Below are 21932 nucleotides of genomic sequence, written 5' to 3' on the forward strand. Positions count from 1 at the left end.
GCCCAGACAATATTCAATAACATACACATACTGCTTTGTTTTTGGTTGTGTTTTTTTTTTTTTTTTTGGTTTGGTTGTTTTTTTTTGTTTATTTTGATGTTGTTGATTGTTGTTTTGTTTTTTAAGTTCAACCTTTTCCATACAGATACTTTTTCTTTCTCAATTTTTCTAGTTTAATTATAATTTCCCATTGCTGCCTATTTCAATAATTAGAACTTCATTTTTGTTAGTGTTTCTTCCGCTATTATTTGGTTTTTCCAGCCAATTTTATCCCATAAAGTTTTCTGTTGGCTTGTTTTGGTTTGATTTATAGCATTTTTGTCTTTCCTCTCTACTTGGTGGAGGTGGGGTACTGTGTCTGATCAGGTTAGCAAAGAGCTGCTGACCTCAAGGGAACCACCCAACTGGGCACCCCCAGAAGGTGGTTTTTTTTTTAAGGTTGTATCAAAGTACCCTACTGTACACCTATATTGCTCTGTCTCCCTCTTTCTGTGCCTCTCTTCTTTTTGTCAATATTCCTTTTACCCACCCCCTCTCCTTTCTCTATTCTTCTCTCTCTCTCTCTTTTTTTTTTTTTTTCTTATCACTCGGTCCTCCTTTCTTTCATCCCTTTTTTCCTCTTCAACCTTCTCACCCTTCTGGTCCTGTAACCCTTAGTCCACAGGCACGAGAACGTAAAGAGCAAGAGGAAGTGAAAGGAAAATTAGGGCAAGGAAACAGATAAAAGAAATCACTCATGAGGAAGAACCAGCAGAAAACTCCAGGCAACATGAAGAACCAGTCCAGAACAACCCCGCCAAGGGACCATGAGGTAGCTACTGCAGAGGATTCCACCTATACAGAAATGTTAGGAATGACAGAAAGGGAATTTAGAATACACACGTTGAAAACAATGAAAGAAATGATGGAAACAATGAAGGAAACTGCTAATAAAGTGGAAAATAACCAAAAGGAAATTCAAAAACAGAATCAAATAAGAGATGAACGATATGAAGAATATAAAAAGGACATAGCAGAGCTGAAGGAAATGAAACAGTCAATCAGGGAACTTAAAGATGCAATGGAAAGTATCAGCAACAGGTTAGACCATGCAGAAGAAAGAATTTCAGAGGTAGAAGACAAAGTTTTTGAGATAACTCGGATAGTAAAAGAGGCAGAAAAGAAGAGAGAGAAAGCAGAACGTTCACTGTCAGAATTATGGGACTTTATGAAGCGTTCCAACATACGAGTTATAGGAATTCCAGAAGGGGAAGAAGAATGCCCCAGAGGAATGGAAGCCATGCCAGAGAATATTATAAAAGAAAATTTCCCAAATATCACCAAAGATTCTGACACACTGCTTTCAGAAGGATATCGGACCCCAGGTCGCCTCAGCTCTAACCGAGCTTCTCCAAGACACATTGTGATGAACCTGTCCAAAGTCAAGACAAAAGAAAAGATTCTGCAAGCTGCCAGGAGTAAGCGCCAGTTGACCTACAGGGGCAAATCCATCAGATTGACCGCAGACTTCTCTAATGAAACTTTCCAAACAAGAAGACAATGGTCATCTACCTTTAATCTACTTAAACAGAACAATTTCCAGCCCAGAATTCTGTACCCTGCTAAGCTAAGCTTCAAAATTGACGGAGAAATCAAATCATTTACGGATATAGAAACTGAGGAAAATTCGCCACAACAAGACCAGCTCTACAGGAAATACTTCAACCTGTTCTGCACACTGACCACCACAATGGATCAGCAGCAAAGTAAGAACTCAGAAATTAAAGAACAGAACCTAACCTCCACACTGATGCAAAAGATAAAACTAAGCAATGGACTCTCACAAAATAAGACGAATAGAATACTACCACACTTATCAATTATCTCAATAAATGTTAATGGCTTGAATTCCCCACTGAAGAGACATAGATTGGTTGACTGGATTAAAAAACACAAGCCATCCATTTGCTGTCTGCAAGAAACACACCTGGCTTCAAAAGACAAATTAAAGCTCCGAGTCAAGGGTTGGAAGACAACTTTTCAGGCAAATGGAATTCAGAAGAAAAGAGGAGTTGCAATCTTATTTTCAGATACATGTGGATTTAAAGTAACTAAAGTCAAAAAAGACAAAGATGGTCACTTTATATTGGTCAAGGGAAAAATACAACAAGAAGACATTTCAATTCTAAATATCTATGCACCCAATTTAAATGCTCCCAGATTCTTGAAACAGACCTTACTCAGTCTGAGCAATATGATATCTGATAATACCATAATAACAGGGGACCTTAACACTCCTCTTACAGAGCTGGACAGATCCTCTAAACAGAAATTAAACAAGGATATAAGAGACTTAAATGAGACCCTAGAACAACTGTGCTTGATAGACGCATATAGAACACTCCATCCCAAAGATAAAGAATATACATTCTTCTCATCACCCCATGGAACATTCTCCAAAATTGATCATATCCTGGGACACAAAACAAATATCAACAGAATCAAAAGAATTGAAATTTTACCTTGTATCTTCTCAGACCATAAGGCACTAAAGGTGGAACTCAACTCTAACAAAAATGCTCGACCCCACCCAAAGGCATGGAAATTAAACAATCTTCTGTTGAATAACAGATGGGTGAAGGAAGAAATAAAACAGGAAATCATTAACTTCCTTGAGCATAACAACAATGAAGACACAAGCTACCAAAACCTGTGGGATACTGCAAAAGCAGTTTTGAGAGGAAAATTCATCGCTTTAGATGCCTACATTCGAAAAACAGAAAGAGAGCACATCAACAATCTCACAAGAGATCTTATGGAATTGGAAAAAGAAGAACAATCTAAGCCTAAACTCAGTAGAAGAAAAGAAATATCCAAAATCAAATCAGAGATCAATGAAATTGAAAACAAAAGAATCATTCAGAAAATTAATGAAACAAGGAGTTGGTTTTTTGAAAAAATAAATAAAATAGATAAACCATTGGCCAGACTAACGAGGAATAGAAAAGTAAAATCTCTAGTAACCTCAATCAGAAATGATAAAGGGGAAATAACAACTGATCCCACAGAGATAAAAGAGATCATCTCTGAATACTACTGGAAACTCTATGCCCAGAAATTTGACAATGTGAAAGAAATGGATCAATATTTGGAATCACACCCTCTCCCTAGACTCAGCCAGGAAGAAATAGAGCTCCTGAACAGACCAATTTCAAGCACTGAGATCAAAGAAACAATAAAAAAGCTTCCAACCAAAAAATGCCCTGGTCCAGATGGCTTCACTCCAGAATTCTATCAAACCTTCAAGGAAGAGCTTATTCCTGTACTGCAGAAATTATTCCAAAAAATTGAGGAAGAAGGAATCTTCCCCAACACATTCTATGAAGCAAACATCACCCTGATACCAAAACCAGGAAAAGACCCAAACAAAAAGGAGAATTTCAGACCAATCTCACTCATGAACATAGACGCAAAAATTCTCAACAAAATCCTAGCCAATAGATTACAGCTTATCATCAAAAAAGTCATTCATCATGATCAAGTAGGCTTCATCCCAGGGATGCAAGGCTGGTTTAACATACGCAAGTCTATAAACATTATCCACCATATTAACAGAGGCAAAAATAAAGATCACATGATCCTCTCAATAGATGCAGAAAAAGCATTTGATAAGATCCAGCATCCTTTTCCAATTAGAACACTGAAGAGTATAGGCATAGGTGGCACATTTCTAAAACTGATAGAAGCTATCTATGACAAACCCACAGCCAATATTTTACTGAATGGAGTAAAACTGAAAGCTTTTCCTCTTAGAACTGGAACCAGACAAGGTTGTCCTCTGTCACCTTTACTATTCAACGTAGTGCTGGAAGTTCTAGCCAATACAATTAGGCAAGACAAGGAAATAAAGGGAATCCAAATGGGAGCAGAGGAGGTCAAACTCTCCCTCTTTGCTGACGACATGATCTTATACTTAAAGAACCCCAAAGACTCAACCACAAGACTCCTAGAAGTCATCAAAAAATACAGTAATGTTTCAGGATATAAAATCAATGTCCACAAGTCAGTAGCCTTTGTATACACCAATAACAGTCAAGATGAGAAGCTAATTAAGGACACAACTCCCTTCACCATAGTCTCAAAGAAAATGAAATACCTAGGAATATACCTAACGAAGGAGGTGAAGGACCTCTATAAAGAAAACTATGAAATCCTCAGAAAGGAAATAGCAGAGGATATTAACAAATGGAAGAACATACCATGCTCATGGATGGGAAGAATCAACATTGTTAAAATGTCTATACTTCCCAAAGCAATCTACCTATTCAATGCCATTCCTATCAAAATACCAACATCGTACTTTCAAGATTTGGAAAAAATGATTCTGCGTTTTGTATGGAACCGGAAAAAACCCCGTATAGCTAAGGCAGTTCTCTGTAACAAAAATAAAGCTGGGGGCATCAGCATACCAGATTTTAGTCTGTACTACAAAGCCATAGTGGTCAAGACAGCATGGTACTGGCACAAAAACAGAGACATAGACACTTGGAATCGAATTGAAAACCAAGAAATGAAACTAACATTTTACAACCACCTAATCTTTGATAAACCAAACAAGAACATACCTTGGGGGAAAGACTCCCTATTCAATGAATGGTGTTGGGAGAACTGGATGTCTACATGTAAAAGACTGAAACTGCACCCACACCTTTCCCCACTCACAAAAATTGATTCAAGATGGATAAAGGACTTAAACTTAAGGCATGAAACAATAAAAGTCCTCCAAGAAAACATAGGAAAAACACTGGAAGATATTGGCCTGGGGAAAGACTTCATGAAGAAGACTGCCATGGCAATTGCAACAACAACAAAAATAAACAAATGGGACTTCATTAAACTGTACAGAAAAGCTTCTGTACAGCTAAGGAGACAATAACCAAAGCAAAGAGACAACCTACACAATGGGAAAGGATATTTGCATATTTTCAATCAGACAAAAGCTTGATAACTAGGATCTATAGAGAACTCAAGTTAATCCACATGAAAAAAGCCAACAATCCCTTATATCAATGGGCAAGAGAAATGAATAGAACTTTCTCTAAAGATGGCAGACGAATGGCTAACAAACACATGAAAAAATGTTCATCATCTCTATATATTAGAGAAATGCAAATCAAAACAACCCTGAGATATCATCTAACCCCAGTGAGAATGGCCCACATCACAAAATCTCAAAACTGCTGATGCTGGCGTGGATGTGGAGAGAAGGGAACACTTTTACACTGCTGGTGGGACTGCAAACTAGTACAACCTTTCTGGAAGGAAGTATGGAGAAACCTCAAAGCACTCAAGCTAGACCTCCCATTTGATCCTGCAATCCCATTACTGGGCATCTACCCAGAAGGAAAGAAATCCTTTTATCATAAGGACACTTGTACTAGACTGTTTATTGCAGCTCAATTTACAATCGCCAAAATGTGGAAACAGCCTAAATGCCCACCAACCCAGGAATGGATTAACAAGCTGTGGTATATGTATACCATGGAATACTATTCAGCCATTAAAAAAAATGAAGACTTTACATCCTTCGTATTAACCTGGATGGACGTGGAAGACATTATTCTTAGTAAAGCATCACAAGAATGGAGAAGCATGAATCCTATGTACTCAATTTTGATATGAGGACAATTAATGACAATTATGGTTATGGGGGGGGGAACAGAAAGAGGGAAGGAGGGAGGTGGGTGGGGCCTTGTTTTGTGTCACACTTTATGGGGGCAAGACATGATTGCAAGAGGGACTTTACCTAACAATTGCAATCAGTGTAACCTGGCTTATTGTACCCTCAATGAATCCCCAACAATAAAAAAGAAAAAAAAAAAAAAAAAGAATATATCGCTGTTGTTAAGCAACTCACATCTGTACTAACATGTTTTTTTGAGGCCTCTAAATAAAAAGAGTTAGGATTCCTTTACAAAAAAGAAGCTTAATGATGGATAACTATCTTCCTGATTCCACATATTCACCTGGATCTAAAACCTACAGAATTTACATGCTGGTAAAGACTCATGGGATCTCATCTTATTCAAATCCCTGCCTAATAATAGACTGTCTCTCTAGAATCCTTCCAAATGGACAACTGGCCTCATGGGCTTGCAATGTAACACATTCCATCTTTCAACAGTATGCTTATAGGAAAGTTTTCTTTTTATTGGGTTCAAATCTTCATAATAGTATCCACACAGTATTCCTAATTTTGTTATTTGAGATCTACAGTAAGAGAGATTTCTCCTTCACATGGTGGTAGTCCTTTTGAGACTTAAAAACTATGGCTATTCCTCCTTCAAATTCTTATCACCCCTTTAAATATTCCACACATTATAGTGCATTCAAATCTCTCAGCAGTTTGGATACCCTTCTCTTTGTAGACTCCAGCATGTGGCACTCAGATTTGGTCCCAACATGCTGGTGAAGTACAGTCAGTGCACAGCAGAGGACTATTATCTCCCTTCTTCTGTGTCTCAACTTCTATCATTTCATTCTGCTCTGATGAATTCACTTGGCTTCTATAATTCAGTCTAATTTTAATAATTTATTCTGTTTCTATTAATTCACTCTAATTCTATTCACTCCACTTCTATTAATTCTGCCTGAGAATGCACTAACATTTTTAGTGGATATAATTCATTCTCAACTAGAAGTCCTTTCGGTTTTTCACTCTCAATATGAGGTTCAGGATAGACTTTGGCTAATGATATTATAACTTACCACTTCTTTTCTTCATAGACAATCATCTTTAGCACAGTGAGGATAATAATTCTTATACCATTATGCTCATGGGGTTATTGGGAGAATAAAATAATAGCATGAAAAATGCCACACAAACCATCAAGAGAATCAAACATGTAAGATATCTCTATTTAGTTACAAAACTGGAATCTTCTTCTCTCTTAATATGTTTGATCATTTTAAGATGGTGATCCACATTGATTGGAAAAAATCTGTGCAAATCAATCTTTTCCTTTCAATTCCCTGACAGTTATTATGGATTAGGTTTCCTGCTGCTTTCTCTAATGTCTGGGTTTACCTGGAATCTCTTTTATGTTCCTAAGTAACATACCCCATCCATTTGGGGAGATACTCTGACAGATACTGCATATGACAGCCTGTCATGCAATTCGAAGCAGAAGGCTGTTTTTAACTTTTCTGTCAAACTCTAGGTTAGAATCAACACAGCCTCTTTGAATTTAAACAGGATACCACTGCAGCCTGGTCCCTCCCTGCACAGGGAAGAGGTCTCTGCCTCAACATGTGATTTCCTTTGAAGGAGGCAATGATGTGCTGAGGGTTCAACAGATGCATTTAGCTTCTGAGGAGCCCAGCTCTCCAGTCCCATGACCTTTCCAGCCCGTGTGCGCACAGACACACATATATACATACTAGTGTGTTCTGGAGGGTGACCTAGAGGCAGGAAGGGAATGGAAAACTTGTTATAATAAGAGCAATCACTGAGGAACACCTACTGATTGAGGAACTGCACCAGGGAATGAACCCTATGTCAAAGGCTCTCGACCAGAGTGGTTTTGCCCTCTTTCCAGCTCCCAGCTCAGGGTGTTTTCTGGAAATTTGTAAAATGTTTTTGGTTGTCACCATAATTGAGGCCAAGGATACTATATATTCTGCAGTATGTGGCACACTGTGTCTCTAAAAGGCAAATCTAGAATTGATGAATTGGAAGAATAGGGAAGCAGCTTCTAGAAATTTCTTGAAAAACCTTCATACCATTAAGGCTCATTAATAAGGGAAAGGATGCTTTGGGGGGTACCAAGAGCTCAAAGTTAGAGTACCTTATATCAGGGGTCCTGATAAGGGGATGTCCCTTTTAGCCACAAGAACCTGAAACTTAACAGGGCTACTGTGACCAAAGCAGAAACCCATTCAATAGGCAACACACTAAAAATAGAACTCGAAGTTTCTGTTCTCCTTTTTTCTAATGTGAACATGGTGATTCTCTCAGAGATAGCAACTAATCTGCTGCTCCACTTAGCCAAAGCTTGACCAACAAAGTGCCAGAAGATGCTATTTAAACAGTTTCTCATAAATGCTGAAATCCACAGATCTGTTAACTTCATTGTTAAAAATGCCCTTGTCAATCTCTAAAAAGAGAGTCAGAGGGAGAACACTGAGTACTAACCAAAGTCACTGTGGTTAAACCAGACAAGCTACTTCTCCTCGTCTCTATTTCAGTCCATGTCCCATTAGACTACTTGTCTTAGTTATGTGTGTATGACTCTTCATGATATAGGTGTGCAAGGTTGTTATCTTGTATTTGCACAGGTATCTGTCAATGATACTCACAAACTACCTCATCTGATTGCCTAGGATATACTATTAAGGAAAGAAATGACCCCAGGTTCTCTAAATCATCCTGATACTCTTTCCAGAGTAAGGCTAGAGGGGTGGGGTGATAAACCAAAAATCTTAACAGCCACCTTATGTATCAATATGTAGGTACAGAATAAAACTAACACATTTGTGCAACATACCTTTTGAAGCTTTTTTACATCTAGTATTTTATTCTAATCTGACAATAACACAGTGAATAGGTAGGGCATGGATTTCTGTCTCCATATGACAGATGTGAAAACTGAAGTTCAGAAAAGACAGTTTGCTTAAGATGTCATACCTTGGAGCATAAGCATATGGAGTCAGAATTTGAACCGGGATGCTCTAATTCCAAATACTGACCTTCCTTTTTCCTTGACTCCTTTTTACTACTGGTGTGTGCAGGGGAGCAATGGTGACAAGGGGTGCATGGTTGGCGGGGGTCGAGGGTAGAGTCTGTAACTCGAGCACTCACCTGCTGATCCTGTAGCTTGACTCCAACGACTCTGAAGGTGTTGCTGGCAGTGTTGTGGTAGATGTTGATCCGGCTGAAACCCTGCTGGCCAGGCTTGATTGGTACCCATTTCTTACTGGTGTCATCGTAGACCATCACAGAAGCCCGGGCTTGGCAGATACTCTGTTCGCTGCAGAGAAGGAAAAAACTGAAGTTTCAGTCTCAGCCATAGTGGATGGAAGCTGACTTTGCTCTTTTCTAACACAGAGGCCATTTGCTATTTGACATGAAGAAACTTCTAATTGCCAGAACATCAAACTGTCCCTGTGGAAAGGCTGCTGTGTGAGATAAGTTTTCATTCTCCAAAGACCATGAGGAGTGGAGAGGAGGTTTTGTGCCAAAACTTTCAATAGTTCAGAAAAGACTCATAGTTTAGTTTCTGGGGGAAACGTGGCTTGAATAAGAAAGGAATTACAATTAAAAATTTTCAGCTGTCCACAATACTCTGTGTACTGTGTCAAATAAAAGAATACATTAAAACATCTAAGCGTCAAAACTTATAAAGTAACTATTTATTGCCCCCATTTTTTTAATAGATGTGGCTTAAGAGACTTGAGAATATTTGTGCAAGTTCACATAGGTATTCAGTGTTGAAATTTGGGATTTCCAACCCATCTGTTTGACTGTAGAGCACATGACAGATAATATTCTTTGTAACATCCAAAAAAAATGCTCATTTTATGGTATCATGACAGGGTAGTATCAGATAAGCTAGTGAACAATGAAGTGATTAGATTATCTGAAGACAAAAGTGACAAAAATAAATAGATGGCTGTACCTCACTTTGCTGAAGACATTTACCTAGCAAAGCAACTGTATCCATTCAGAATATGAAATAGAACCAAGGAAAAGCCTCTAGAGAGAGAAAACAGTCATCACTAAAATTAATAGACTAAAATTCCTGCCACTGTATTCAGAGGAAGTCTCTCAAAGCCTGGGGCTCTTCATTTACAAATATGCCTAATAATCTTGAACACATTCTGTGTCTCCAGCATATTAGAATTCCCAAACATAAAAAGTAATACGTGGTTGTTGAAGGTAGGCACACTGACAGTAGTAAGAAATGGCAGCTATCAGAAAGGGGAAGCATATAAAGACAGTGAAGAATTGGAAACAATATTTTAATGCCCAATAATTTGGGAGCATTATAGAAGTAAAGTATACACAATAATGGATAACTATATCGCTGACACCAAGTAATAGAGAAAACGGAAACAAAATATAGTATTTGAAAAAGATCCCTATTCCTAGGCCCCTGGTTATTGGGTGGTAGTAGTGCTGTTTGTAAGATTAGTCCTCAGGGACTTAGAAACCTCAACCAGGCACGTAGTCAGTTCCTAAGTGTACCAGAGGGCTGAGCTTCCTTAAGATTATTCAACTTCCCTACTGCTCAGAGATTGTAGATGATCACAACACATAGATTACTCTACTTTCAGCAATACTTTTGTATACATACATTGGCACGTATGAGGCCTTTCCCTATATATGCCCTCATTTCATTCCAAGTGAACTCCTATGCACAATTTATGGATAAGTGCCAGCGCTGGGTCTTACACTTCCTCCTAAAGTCTACACTGCTGGGTCTCAATCTTGCTGCTGACTTGTCAGCTCTGGCTCTGGAGTTTGGGAGTCTAGGGCACAGCTGACATCAGCCATCCAAGCCTTCTTTTGTGGGCCCTGGGCATTTCTATGGCCAGAGGTATTGAAAATGGGCTGCGTCTTTCTTCCCCCCAGTGCATCATTCCAACCACATTTATTTAAGGAGGCAGCAGTTGTCTCTGTGTTTTGGGGTTTGTAACAATATATCCTTTAAGAGAATATACTTACTTGTTGTTCCTCCCCTAGCTAAGTCTTTGGGGCCCTGTCCTTATACAATCTAGTAGAAATTAGAGTAAACTGTACACAGAACCAGATAGGCGTTGATTCAAATATAGTTCCATCAGATATAAATTAATCACAAGCAAGTTATAGGCTGTTACGTCACTACTGCTATTGAAATAGTCAGTTGCTAACTGTGACAGTGGGCCAACTAGGTGTGTGTTCCATATACCATCTCAGGAACTGAGAGAGGTCTTGAGAAGTAGTGTGGTATAAGGAATCTGAGTTGGAATCCAACTCTACCTTTGCTGGCATATAACCACACAGTCCTTGAGAAGATACTGAGGGAACATCCAGAAGGTACTTTGTGATAGGGCAATGCTTTCTAGAATCCTTGTATGGCAGCCATCGAGGCATGCCCTTTAGACCTTCTTCCAGAGAACCCGCTATGGGAGCAGTGCTGAGTGAGGCAGAGTCCCTGCTTCTTTCTGGCTGCTGAACATAGCAGGGATACCCGTGCTGGCTCATTCCTGCCCAATATGGGACTCTTCCATGGGGGAAATTCTGGCTTGGAAACTCCCCACCAGCCAGGCCCAAACTTTCTCAGTGCAGCTTTGGTATGAACTGCTTTTCCTCCCATCCTTCCTGCTCTCTCTCCCTCCACAGACTTCGGATCTGTATCATGGCCTAAGGGTCTCCCTGCCCACTCCTGCTCCCTTCATCCTTCACTGATGGTTCCCCAGCAAATCCTTTACATGCTGTATGCATGATTTTGGCATTTGCTTCTTGGAAAACCCAAAATGACACACCTTGTTTAGTACAGGTCTCATGGAGGCAGGGGCATTCCTGTCCCATTCTCTGCTGTGCCCCCAGAACCTGTTAGGTACACAGCAGGTACCTAACATATGCTCAAGAACCCCAAAGCCTATTTAATCTGCTCTCAAGTCCAATAACACAGCCCTGACGAGTACACACTGAGCCTCTGAACAACAGGGAACTTATTACTTTCCAAAGTAGGCTCTCTGTTGTCAGTTTTAATTTAGACAACCACTCCTTATTCTGTGTGACACTGTACTCACTACTCTCCAGAGTTATAGAGGGTGTTTTAGATAGCCCATGAAAACCTACTGGACAACTGAGGAAACACCTTGGTTCTTTTACTCATTATCCATCCAACAAAGCTACAACGTCCTTTTGCCAACCCAGTAACTCTCCTCTATCAAGTCCCCGGTTTGCTGCATTTTCTCCTAGTGTCTGGGTCCTAAAATTGGGCACAATAATTTAGCCCTAGCTAAATTATCATCTGGTCACTTAGCATATGACCACACAGATGCCAGTGAATGAAAAAACCTTTAATGATAGGGAGATGAATAGCCCAGACCTGCCCTCAGGGAGCTCACATCTAGACAGGAAATCAGATGAATAATTATAAACCTTACCTAACCTGAGGTGGGTGGGAGAGGCAGGGGAGATTTTCGAAGAAAATGTTGTGTGGCCTCATAGATGAAGGCTTTCAACCCCTAGATGAATTCAGGAAGGGGATGTGGGATTCTAGTGGGAGGTGACAGCAGCAAGAGCAGAGGCAGAGCAGCAAGAAGCACAGGGCATGCAGAGAACCGCAGCCATCAAGTCGGGGAGAAGTAAATCTGAGGGTATCCCACGCAACTTTAGGGGAATTAAGATCAGAGATGATATAAATAAAGTACTATGTTTGGCACTAGGTGCTTAAACACCAGTAACTTATTTTTATTATTGTAATTATATCCACAGGTTCCTTTAATTGCTGTTGTCTTTAATACTTTAGGTTCGAATTAAACTCATGGTTAACCAAAAACCTTGTCCCCCTGTATTTGAAAGGTACTTATTTATCTCTGCTTATTTTATTGCCAGTAACAAAACCTAAATGCAAGAAAATATACATTTATTCTACTTGAGATTTGTCTTGCTAATTTGGGCATTTTATCTTTTCGCAATTTGAATAAAATCTCTATTGTTATCCAGCCTAGACATTGTCTTTGAGCCTCATATATGTTAACTGTCTTCTTAACACCTTCACTTGGATGAATATTCAAAATCTGTGTTACGCACATACTGCATAGGCATCATAAACTTAATTTGTTCAATTCAGTTATCTTTTGAGGAACTTCAGTTTGATAGATCTTTTAAAAAATGTATTGAATAAATGAAGTAATTTTTTTTTTTTTTTTTTTTAGAGACAGAGTCTCACTTTATGGCCCTTGGTAGAGTGCCATGGCATCACACAGCTCACAGCAACCTCCAGCTCCTGGGTTTAAGCGATTCTCTTGCCTCAGCCTCCCGAGTAACTGGGACTACAGGTGACCGCCATAGCACACGGCTATTTTTTTTTTGTTGTTGCAGTTTGGCCGGGGCTGGGTTTGAACCCACCACCCTCGGCATATGGGGCCGGCGCCCTACTCACTGAGCCACAGGCGCCGCCCAAATGAAGTAATTTTTTAAACACATACATACAAAGTTTCCTTTATTAAATAAAAAAAAGACTATTCGCTTCCTAATTGGCCTGTATAATTTATGCCTGTATAGACAGGGCCTCACAGCGCCCCACTTTTCTTTGGCTCTGATGAAAATAAAACCACATAAAGCTATAGAGGAAAGGTGGGGTTGATGCTCTTGAGGTCTTCTCCTACAGCCTTCTTTTATATGATCAAAACAATCTAAACATTAGTTACAGGAAAGGAGAAATCAGTCAAAACACACTGGTTTTGCTCTATATGGTGCTAAATGATCAGGCTGATGGACCCCTCTCCACATCCCGACCAACCCAGACTCTATCTAACAGGCTTCTCCAAGAAGCAAGTACAGCTAGAGTTCTCCTAAGGGAAGGCTCTTTTAGAACAAGCATTCCAATTTCTATTGTCATTTTAGGCTTCTGTGTAGGTATTTGTGGGTCCTGTAAAAATTCGAGCGTATAGTTTTCCCTTCTAGTGCCATTTGAGACATAAACTCCTAACAAAGCTTCAGATTTTACTTCTGTCAGCTTACAGAAGAAAGATCATGTGAATCTGGGCCTCATCTATACAAAGGCAAGTCTGACCTTAGAGGTCCCTTAGGTGAGTGGCTGAGTGTAGTACTTGCTGAGTTCTGCCCATGAGCCCAGTACCAGGCAAGGCATGGGAGGGAAGAAGGGAGAAGTCACAATTTGTGTCACAGCTGGTTGGTTTAGCAGTTAACTATTTTAGAGTATATAACATAGACCACTTTTGTATATTTATTGAATTCTCTCACTGAAAAGGAAAAATAAGCAAAATATACCCCAACATTTCTGCATACTACTTCTGCATACTGATGGGTCTCTTGGACTTGATACAAGAAACCACTGATACAAATATAAAGGAAAAAACTTGTGTACACCCCTGGTGATGGCAGACTAACACTGGCCTCAGACGCTTGCTCTTTAATCCTTCTGGAAAAGTGCAGGCTCTGTGTCCCAACAGCTGTCAGACTCTCACTCTACCAATTCTGGGATGACCTGCAACAAGGTTTCTGAATTTCTCACAGGCTTATGCAGACACTCCATCCTGGCACTGTTCTTTCCTTGAAGGACAGAACGTAAATTCATAAAGTAAGGGCAAAAAGATGGTCCACAGAATGGAACAGGGATAACCACAAAAGGCTTTTTGGAACACATGAGTTCAGGGTTGAGCTTGAAAACAGCACAGGACTTTGACCTACCCAGAAAGGGACTGGCTCCTGTAGCACTGCTCACCTCTGCCCCTCCCACGGCACTTCTCAGTTTGTCCTGTTTCTCAGTGTCTACCTAAGTAGCTGTCTGCACCACAAGACTGTGGCCTCCTCGAATGGAGGGACTCTGTTGTTTTCTTCTTTGTAAACCCATTCCTTATCTGCTATAGACACTAAAAACTGTTGAACGAATGACTCTGACTGTGGGAAAAAAGTGCATTTATGATTGTGTGCCTATGGGAACATTCCATGTACAATCAATCCTCTTCCACTTATGCTCAAAGAAAGTGTAGCTGCCAAGTAAAACCATCTGTCACAGATTACCGTCAGCCTTTTCTGCCTCATTAACAGCCTGGGGAAGGACAGTCAGGAAACCACAACTCACAACTCTGCAACAGCTTACTGTGTGAAGTGAGGATGTGAGGCCATCTGCTGCCTCTGAAGATGTGTCTCAGCTCCGCGGGGCCTAGGGAGAGAGACTGGGAGGCTGGGCCACGTGGCTCACTTCTGAGGTGCAGGCTGCTGGCCTCTGCTCCACTAGAGGGTCAACCTAAGAGTCACATTCCCTGTTGCTTGGATCACTTGAAGGAAAAAAGATCAATGCCTCACTGTCTCTCTCCACAGAACTGGCACATTGGGTCTGCTCAGTCCCAATGCCCTGACTTGGTTGCTCCCTTCAGACAAACAATTCATCATTAGACAATTCATTTATCTTCTGGGCTGATTTTGTCTCTTCAACAGGGTCAAACCAGCATTTGCCCACAACTGAGAGGATTCCTTGGATGTCTATTCCTTCTTCCGGGATAGACCCAGGCAAACCAGACTGGATTGGTTGGCCAATTAGGAACACCTTTCTTACCTCTCACCACAATAACTATCTCAAGATCAAACATCTAGTAAACATGCTGTCAGCTGATAGATGCTGGAACCTACTCCCCATTTCAGCTCCTTTTCTCTTATTTGCTTCCACCATTTCCTCACTACCTATTCAATTTCCTAGCCCCCCATGGGAACCTGGCTTCTTTGGGAATACATGGAAACAAGCAGACAAGGTTACTGAGTGGCCACTTCTGACTCAAATGGGTGATTTCTAGCTTTCATATCACTGAATCCTTTTTAGTGAATCAAACACTGATTACTCCCTCATTTCTGAAAACCTCTAACTGACTCCCAGTCTTTACACTTTCCTGGTTTCCAATAGTGACTGACTGAGCCTTATTTTGTGTGTTAGAATTAAAGAAAGACTTTGGGTAAATGAAGTCTAAATTCAGTGTTAAATCCAGACACCATTTCTTCTATCCAATTGGTTTGAGGTTCAGACTGCTACATCATGGGCAATCAAGATGTTTGCCTTTTCTCTCTTGGTTCTCACAGCCCCAGATGCTTAGACAGCTGATCTCTACTTCTCTGTGAAGTTTAGTAGAATCTAGAAAAAACACTCCAATCAACTGTTGAAAGAGTCTGATATTCTTAGACTGAGTCTGTCTTACACACACACCTTCTCACACTTCTTCAAGGCCACCAAGATAGCCCTCCCTTTCTTTGGGGAGCCATATGATAGCCACATGGACATCAAGGGTCCTCAAACCTCAAAAACATCTATAAACTTTGATATATGCCTATGTTCCAAAATTCCACACGTGGTAGTGGAATGGGTTTCAGTCCAGCCCTGGGACAGCTGTAGAGATTCAGTTTCGGCCAAGGATTGGGACGTATATGTTCAGTCCAAGGGTAAATCAATAGCCTGGGAATCAGACTCGGGCTCCACCTCAGCTTTTATCCCTGATTATCAGGGCAGCCAATCAGCTTGGTTCAACAAATATTTGAGTAACTGCAAGCTATTTACAAGGCACAGGGACAGACAGAAATGAACACTAGAGTCCTACTTTTAAAGAGATCTATGCTGCTGAGGAAACCCTGCATAAACAGAGCAGTGACAGGAGATGTGTACACAGGGGTGCTACCATCTGTCTCACGTGGTATTAGCAGCATAGAAGGACAGAGACTGCAAAAGTTAACAGAGCTTAGGAGGCCTTAATACTAGTCTTCACTCTGCAATATTGGGCAGGTTAGCTGTGAGAAGTCTAATCAAGAGGACAGATTTTGAAAGCACAAGAGACCTGGGTTGAAATTCTAGCTCTGGCAAGGGATACTAACGTGGCCTGGGACAAGTAACTTTGCTGACCCTTGTTTTCTTTCTTTCTTTTTTTTTTTTTTTTTTTTTGGTAGAGACAGAGTCTCATTTTGTCACCCTCGGTAGAGTGCCATGGCATCACACAGCTCACAGCAACCTCCAACTCCTGGGCTCAGGCGATTCTCTTGCCTCAGCCTCCCGAGTAGCTGGGACTACAGGCGCCCGCCACAACTCCCGGCTATTTTTTTGTTGCAGTTTGGCCGGGGCCTGGTTTGAACCTGCCGCCCTCGGTATACGGGGCTGAGGCCCTACCCACTGAGGCACAAGTGCTGCCAGACCCTTGTTTTCTTATCTGTAAAGTGGGAACAACAATACAACACCTCAGAGAATAAGATTATAATGTATATAATATCATTAGCACAAAGTTATTAAGACCAGTTCTCAACCATTTTCTGCTCTAGCACATATGAGGAACATTACACGTTTTTATGAGAATAACCTAGAATCTTCATGGTAATGTTTCTCAACCGGAGGCACATCAGATTCATAGGGATAGAGGATAGCAAAGAGATTTCAGAAGCTCTCCCAATGATTTGGCTACATGCGTCTAGGGAACTGTGTGCTCCTGTGGAGAGTAAATGCACTACATGATTTCTTAAGGCTTATTCAGTAAGCTTCTGAGACTCTCTGATTTGCATGTGTGAACAAGACCTCAAGAGAAACACCAGATTCTTCCAAATGAAGACCAGAGGCATATGCAAGGGTAGCAGGGACTGTGGGGAAGATCTCAGGCTGTGCAAAACTTCTTATATTTTTACAACTTCAAGATCAGCAGGACAGAGGAATAAGCAGTAGTGACTGTGTCCAGACAGCCAACTACTGACTATACAGGGAATTGTGGTTCCTTTAGCACCTGAGAACAAGTTAAATGTTTGTTTTTCTCACCTCATCTCTAACATGCCACGTCAGAAAGCTCTACTTTGGTAGCAACTTTGGTAGCCCAGGCATCTTCGGGTACCATAGATCAAAAGTAGTTAGTTAAATCCAGAAATTGAATAAATGTGTATTGCCAGGCCATGTTTTAGGCATTGGGGAAACACTAGTGAACAAATCAGACAAAAATCGCTGCCTTCTTGGCACTTAAATTCTAGACGGATGCAGACAGACAGCAAATAATAAAATTAATAAATAAGATAGGTCATGTGAAAGTTGGTCATACAAATTAGGTCATTCTTCTGACACCCAACTAAACAGAGGCCAGAGACCAGGGGGGAACAGAATTCAAGACACATAACATTGCTCCAAAAATGTAATTCTCCGAAAATGTAATTCTGGCTGATGAAACTGTCTGTTGTAACCTGAAACTAGTTTTATTGACTGCTGAAATAACTTGCTGTGACTCTCAACTACTTTTGTCATTGCTTACCAACTGGAGCGGCCAGCTCCCCAGAACCTTACCAGTGCCAATGAACTTTTTCAAAGAACAATACATACAACAAACAACACTCTCCTCCTTATAAAACCTCCAACCTCCTCTTTGTTCTTCAGATACACGGAAGACCACTGTTCCATCTGTATACACTGAATTGCAGTTCTTTCTTCCCAAATAGAACATTTTAATGTCAGAGATTCATCTCTATGTTTTTATTTTGCTCTGATAGTAATAAATCAGAAGGTGGTAAGTGCTTTAGAAAAATCCCAAAGCACAATGAAGATAATAGGCAGACTAGGGAAAGGAGATTGACTGCATTAACTAGCTCAGCCATAAAGTGGCAGACACATATCACCCATTTGTCTTGTGTCTCCCGCTGCTGCACTGTGGTATCAGCTAGTTCTTGTGTAGGTCTGCCTCATCCAACCAACATTTACTGGGAACTCACTGTGTATAGGCCTAGACTCCCACTGATTGCTCCAGTACTCTATCTGCCTATATCAAGCTTCTCCAGCTTGGTAAAAGGAATCACCACCCACCTCAGTCATGCCTGACTCATGTTGTTCCCTCATATTCACATTTGATCAATTAGCAAGTCTGGCTACACCTCCACAGTACTTCCTGAATCTGGTGACTTCTCACCCATTACGCTGAGTGCTCCACTGCCAGTCCAAACCAACATCACCTTATACTTGGATGGCTGTGGTAGCCTTCTGAGAGGTCTTCCTGCCTCTATCCTTGTCATATGGCTGACCATTATCCATATAGGGGCCAGAGTGATTTGTTTAAAGCTTCGATCAGATGGCTTTCCCTCTGCTTACAACCTAAAGGCTTCTCATAATACTATGAGTAAAATCTAAACTCCATGGCACAGCTCACAGGCTTTATGCAGTCAGGTATGATAAGGCCTTTTCTGCCTTTTATTTCCTTTCACTCCCCCCTTATTCATGTTGCTTCTACCTCCCTATTCTTTTTCTGACTCTGACATATAGCAAAGGTGCCTCTTAGAGGCCTGACAGGCCTTCTGAGCATGGAAATAAAAGAAAATTTGAGTCCTTCCAGGGGATGCTTTGGGCACCCAGCTAGCTTTGAAAAGTGAATTCAAATAACAGTGGCCCTCCAAGCAAACTACAGTCACAAAGTGTTTGGTTCTCAAAGGAAACTAAAAGACAGCATCTTAACATATGTTCTTCAGTTGTTTCAGAAACGCCCAATGGGTGGAAAATGCAGATAAAGGGGAACTGAGGAATTGAACTCTGATCAATCTTTATTCTAAATTTTCCCCAGAGGTCTGGAGAGAGTCACACTCATCTTAACATTCCTTTGTGTTAATCCAAGAATCTCTGAATCTACCTATGCTTCATCAATTTCCTGCTTCAGGATATCCTACCTTTTGGGGCCAGGTCAATGTATAACCTCCATGCGTTGATTTCAATATCGTTTTCCTGAAATGCACTCCTGCCTTTAAAAACCCTGGCTTATAAGTCACCGAGGAATCTGGATCTTAAGAGATAACTGCCCATTCTCCTTGTATGAAGCTATGCAATACAGATGCCTCTTTCTCTTGCTCCAACTTCTAGTTCCAGTGTCTGGCTTTGCTGTACGACATGTACACACTCCAGTTTGGCTCTGTAATTATTCCCGAACCCACTAAATTTTTCCTATTTCAGGGCCTTGTTCTTATCTCAGAAGACCTGCTGCACCCCCGACAAAATTTTCAACTTCAAGTTTCTGTACGGTTATCTCATGTCAAACTGAGGTCTCAAAGTAAATATTCCCAAGGGTACCAGCCAAGGCAGCAGCCTAATCAATTCTCTGCCACATCGCTGTATTTTATCTTTTTCTTAGCATCTGTTTATGCCTTCTTGACTGTACTTCCCCCATCCTTCCCCAAGCACAATTAAAGGACAAGAGTACCTGATATGTTTATAGTTGTGTCCCTAGCAACTAGACTGGCCCTTGGGTGACAGACTGGCTGCTTAAGATGCCGGCTCAGTTTCTTTTAAAAAAAATCTTCCCTATCTTCAAAGTCCTCCTGAAATCTCACTTCCTCCTTGATGTCCTTCCCACAGCTCCCAAATTTTCCACTCTTACTGCTATTCCTGTCTACATTTAATATCCTTTATGCTGTGTGGTCCTTACACCTAGTCTTCTCTTCATTTCTGTGAGTTCGGTCTTCCCCATTCTCTACAAGTCCTTGAAGGCAGAGGCCAGCTTTAACTCAGAAAGTGTGAGAGCAAAAGAGCACAATATCTGTAGTCAGAAGGCAGGAGTTCAAGTTTTGGATCTAGCCCTCACTGGCTGTTTCTTGTGAAGCTACTCTCTGTTTCTTTGCATTGGTTTCTTCCTCTATGAAATGGAAACAATAAAAACACTCCCTTTAGGATTACTGTGAGAGTTAAATGAACTAAAGTCAGTGAAAGCATTGGGTATACTTTCATGTGCTTGAGAGAATGTCTTGATCCCAATCCATAGTGAGGGGCTAACAAAATGTTTCTTGGTTGACAGGTGGTCTGAGCTGGCCAAGAAGATATGTTTTCATTCTACACAGTCTGTATGTATCCCAACCATAGGCACCACAGTAACTTAGGAATGTAGATACCTCTACATGTCAGCATGAGGAAAAACAAAAACTTCACAGTTCTTACAGCTGCTGCACTTGACTCCACTAACACTGCTCCAACAGGTCTGTCACTACAGGGTCAGGTCAGGGACCCGTGGCACAGTGCCAACCGCCTTGCATGGGGAGGGTACCAGAAAACCTGGGCTTTTATTTTGGTTTGGCCACTAATCCACTCATCATCAAAGACAAGTTCTATCCCATCATCAATTTCTTGATCTGTTCACTTGAAAGCTAGATGAGATTAGCAGTCTTCAGAATTCAAAATCATCATCACCAACAACAGCACAATTTTTTTTTCCTTGATGAAGTATTAAGGAATAGGTGAGTGGGATGTCTAGCTTTCAACCCAGAATCTTCATATTGTCAGCAATCAAAAAAAAAAAAAATTGAAAATGGGGGTGGTATTGAGAAACGCAAGAAGATTTTTTGTTCAGGAGTGTACCCAGTGCTACACTGTGGAAATGGGAGGCATGCACAAGACTGGGCCAAATCTCTATGGTCTCTTTAGGCGGAAGACAGGTCAGGCCGCTGGCTTCTCTTACATAGATAACCAATAAGAACAAAGGCATAACCTGGGGAGAGGATACACTAATGGAGTACTTGGAGAATCCTAAGAAAGAAGTATGTCCTTGGAACAAAAATGATCTTCACCAGCATTAAGAAAAGAAAGGCTGGGTACGGTGGTTCACACCTGTAATCCTAGCACTCTGGGAGGCCTAGGCAGGTGGATCATCTGAGCTCAGGAGTTCCAGAACAGCCTGAGCAAAAGCGAGACTCCATCTCTACTAAAAATAGGCAAACTGGCTAAGTGTGGTGGTTGGGCACCTGTGGTCCTAGCTACTCAGGAGGCTGAGATAAGAGGATCATTTGAGCCCAAGAATCTGAGGTTGCTGTGAGCTACGACACCATAGTACTTAATCCCAGAGCAGGGAGTGGGGGGAGGAAGAGGAGGATGAAGAAGAGGAAGAGGAGGGAGAAACAGCAGACTTGATAGTTTATCTCAAAAAAGCTACTAATGAGTTATAGTTGATTACTGCCTTATTACAAAAGAGAAAGATCTCATGTCTTTTTCCTTTCTTTTTTTTTCTTGAGACATAGTCTCACTATGTCGCCCTCAGTAGGGTGCTGTGGCATCACAGTTCACAGCAACCTCCAACTCTTGGGCTTAAGCAATTCTCTTGCTTCAGCCTCCCAAGTAGCTGGGACTACAGGCACCCGCCACAATGCCCGGCTATTTATTGTTGCAGTTGTTATTGTTGTTTAGCTGGCCTGGGCTGGGTTTGAACCGGCCAGCCTTGGTGTATATGGCTGGGGCCGTAATCACTGT

The 21932-nt window shown here is 41.0% G+C and overlaps 1 protein-coding gene across 5 annotated transcripts in view; it reads right to left on the reverse strand.

Moving 5' to 3' along the window:
• Positions 1-21932, reverse strand: part of EVL (Enah/Vasp-like) — a 213842-nt gene that overhangs the window by 66495 nt on the left and 125415 nt on the right. For all 5 annotated transcript variants that reach the window (XM_053601670.1, XM_053601668.1, XM_053601671.1 and 2 more), the window contains exon 2: positions 8840-9008. In XM_053601670.1, the coding sequence (XP_053457645.1) occupies positions 8840-9008 (169 nt within the window). The remainder of the gene's footprint in view (positions 1-8839; positions 9009-21932) is intronic.

The sequence above is a fragment of the Nycticebus coucang genome, chromosome 9, assembly GCF_027406575.1.
Source record: "Nycticebus coucang isolate mNycCou1 chromosome 9, mNycCou1.pri, whole genome shotgun sequence".
NCBI classification, from domain to species: Eukaryota; Metazoa; Chordata; class Mammalia; order Primates; family Lorisidae; genus Nycticebus; species Nycticebus coucang.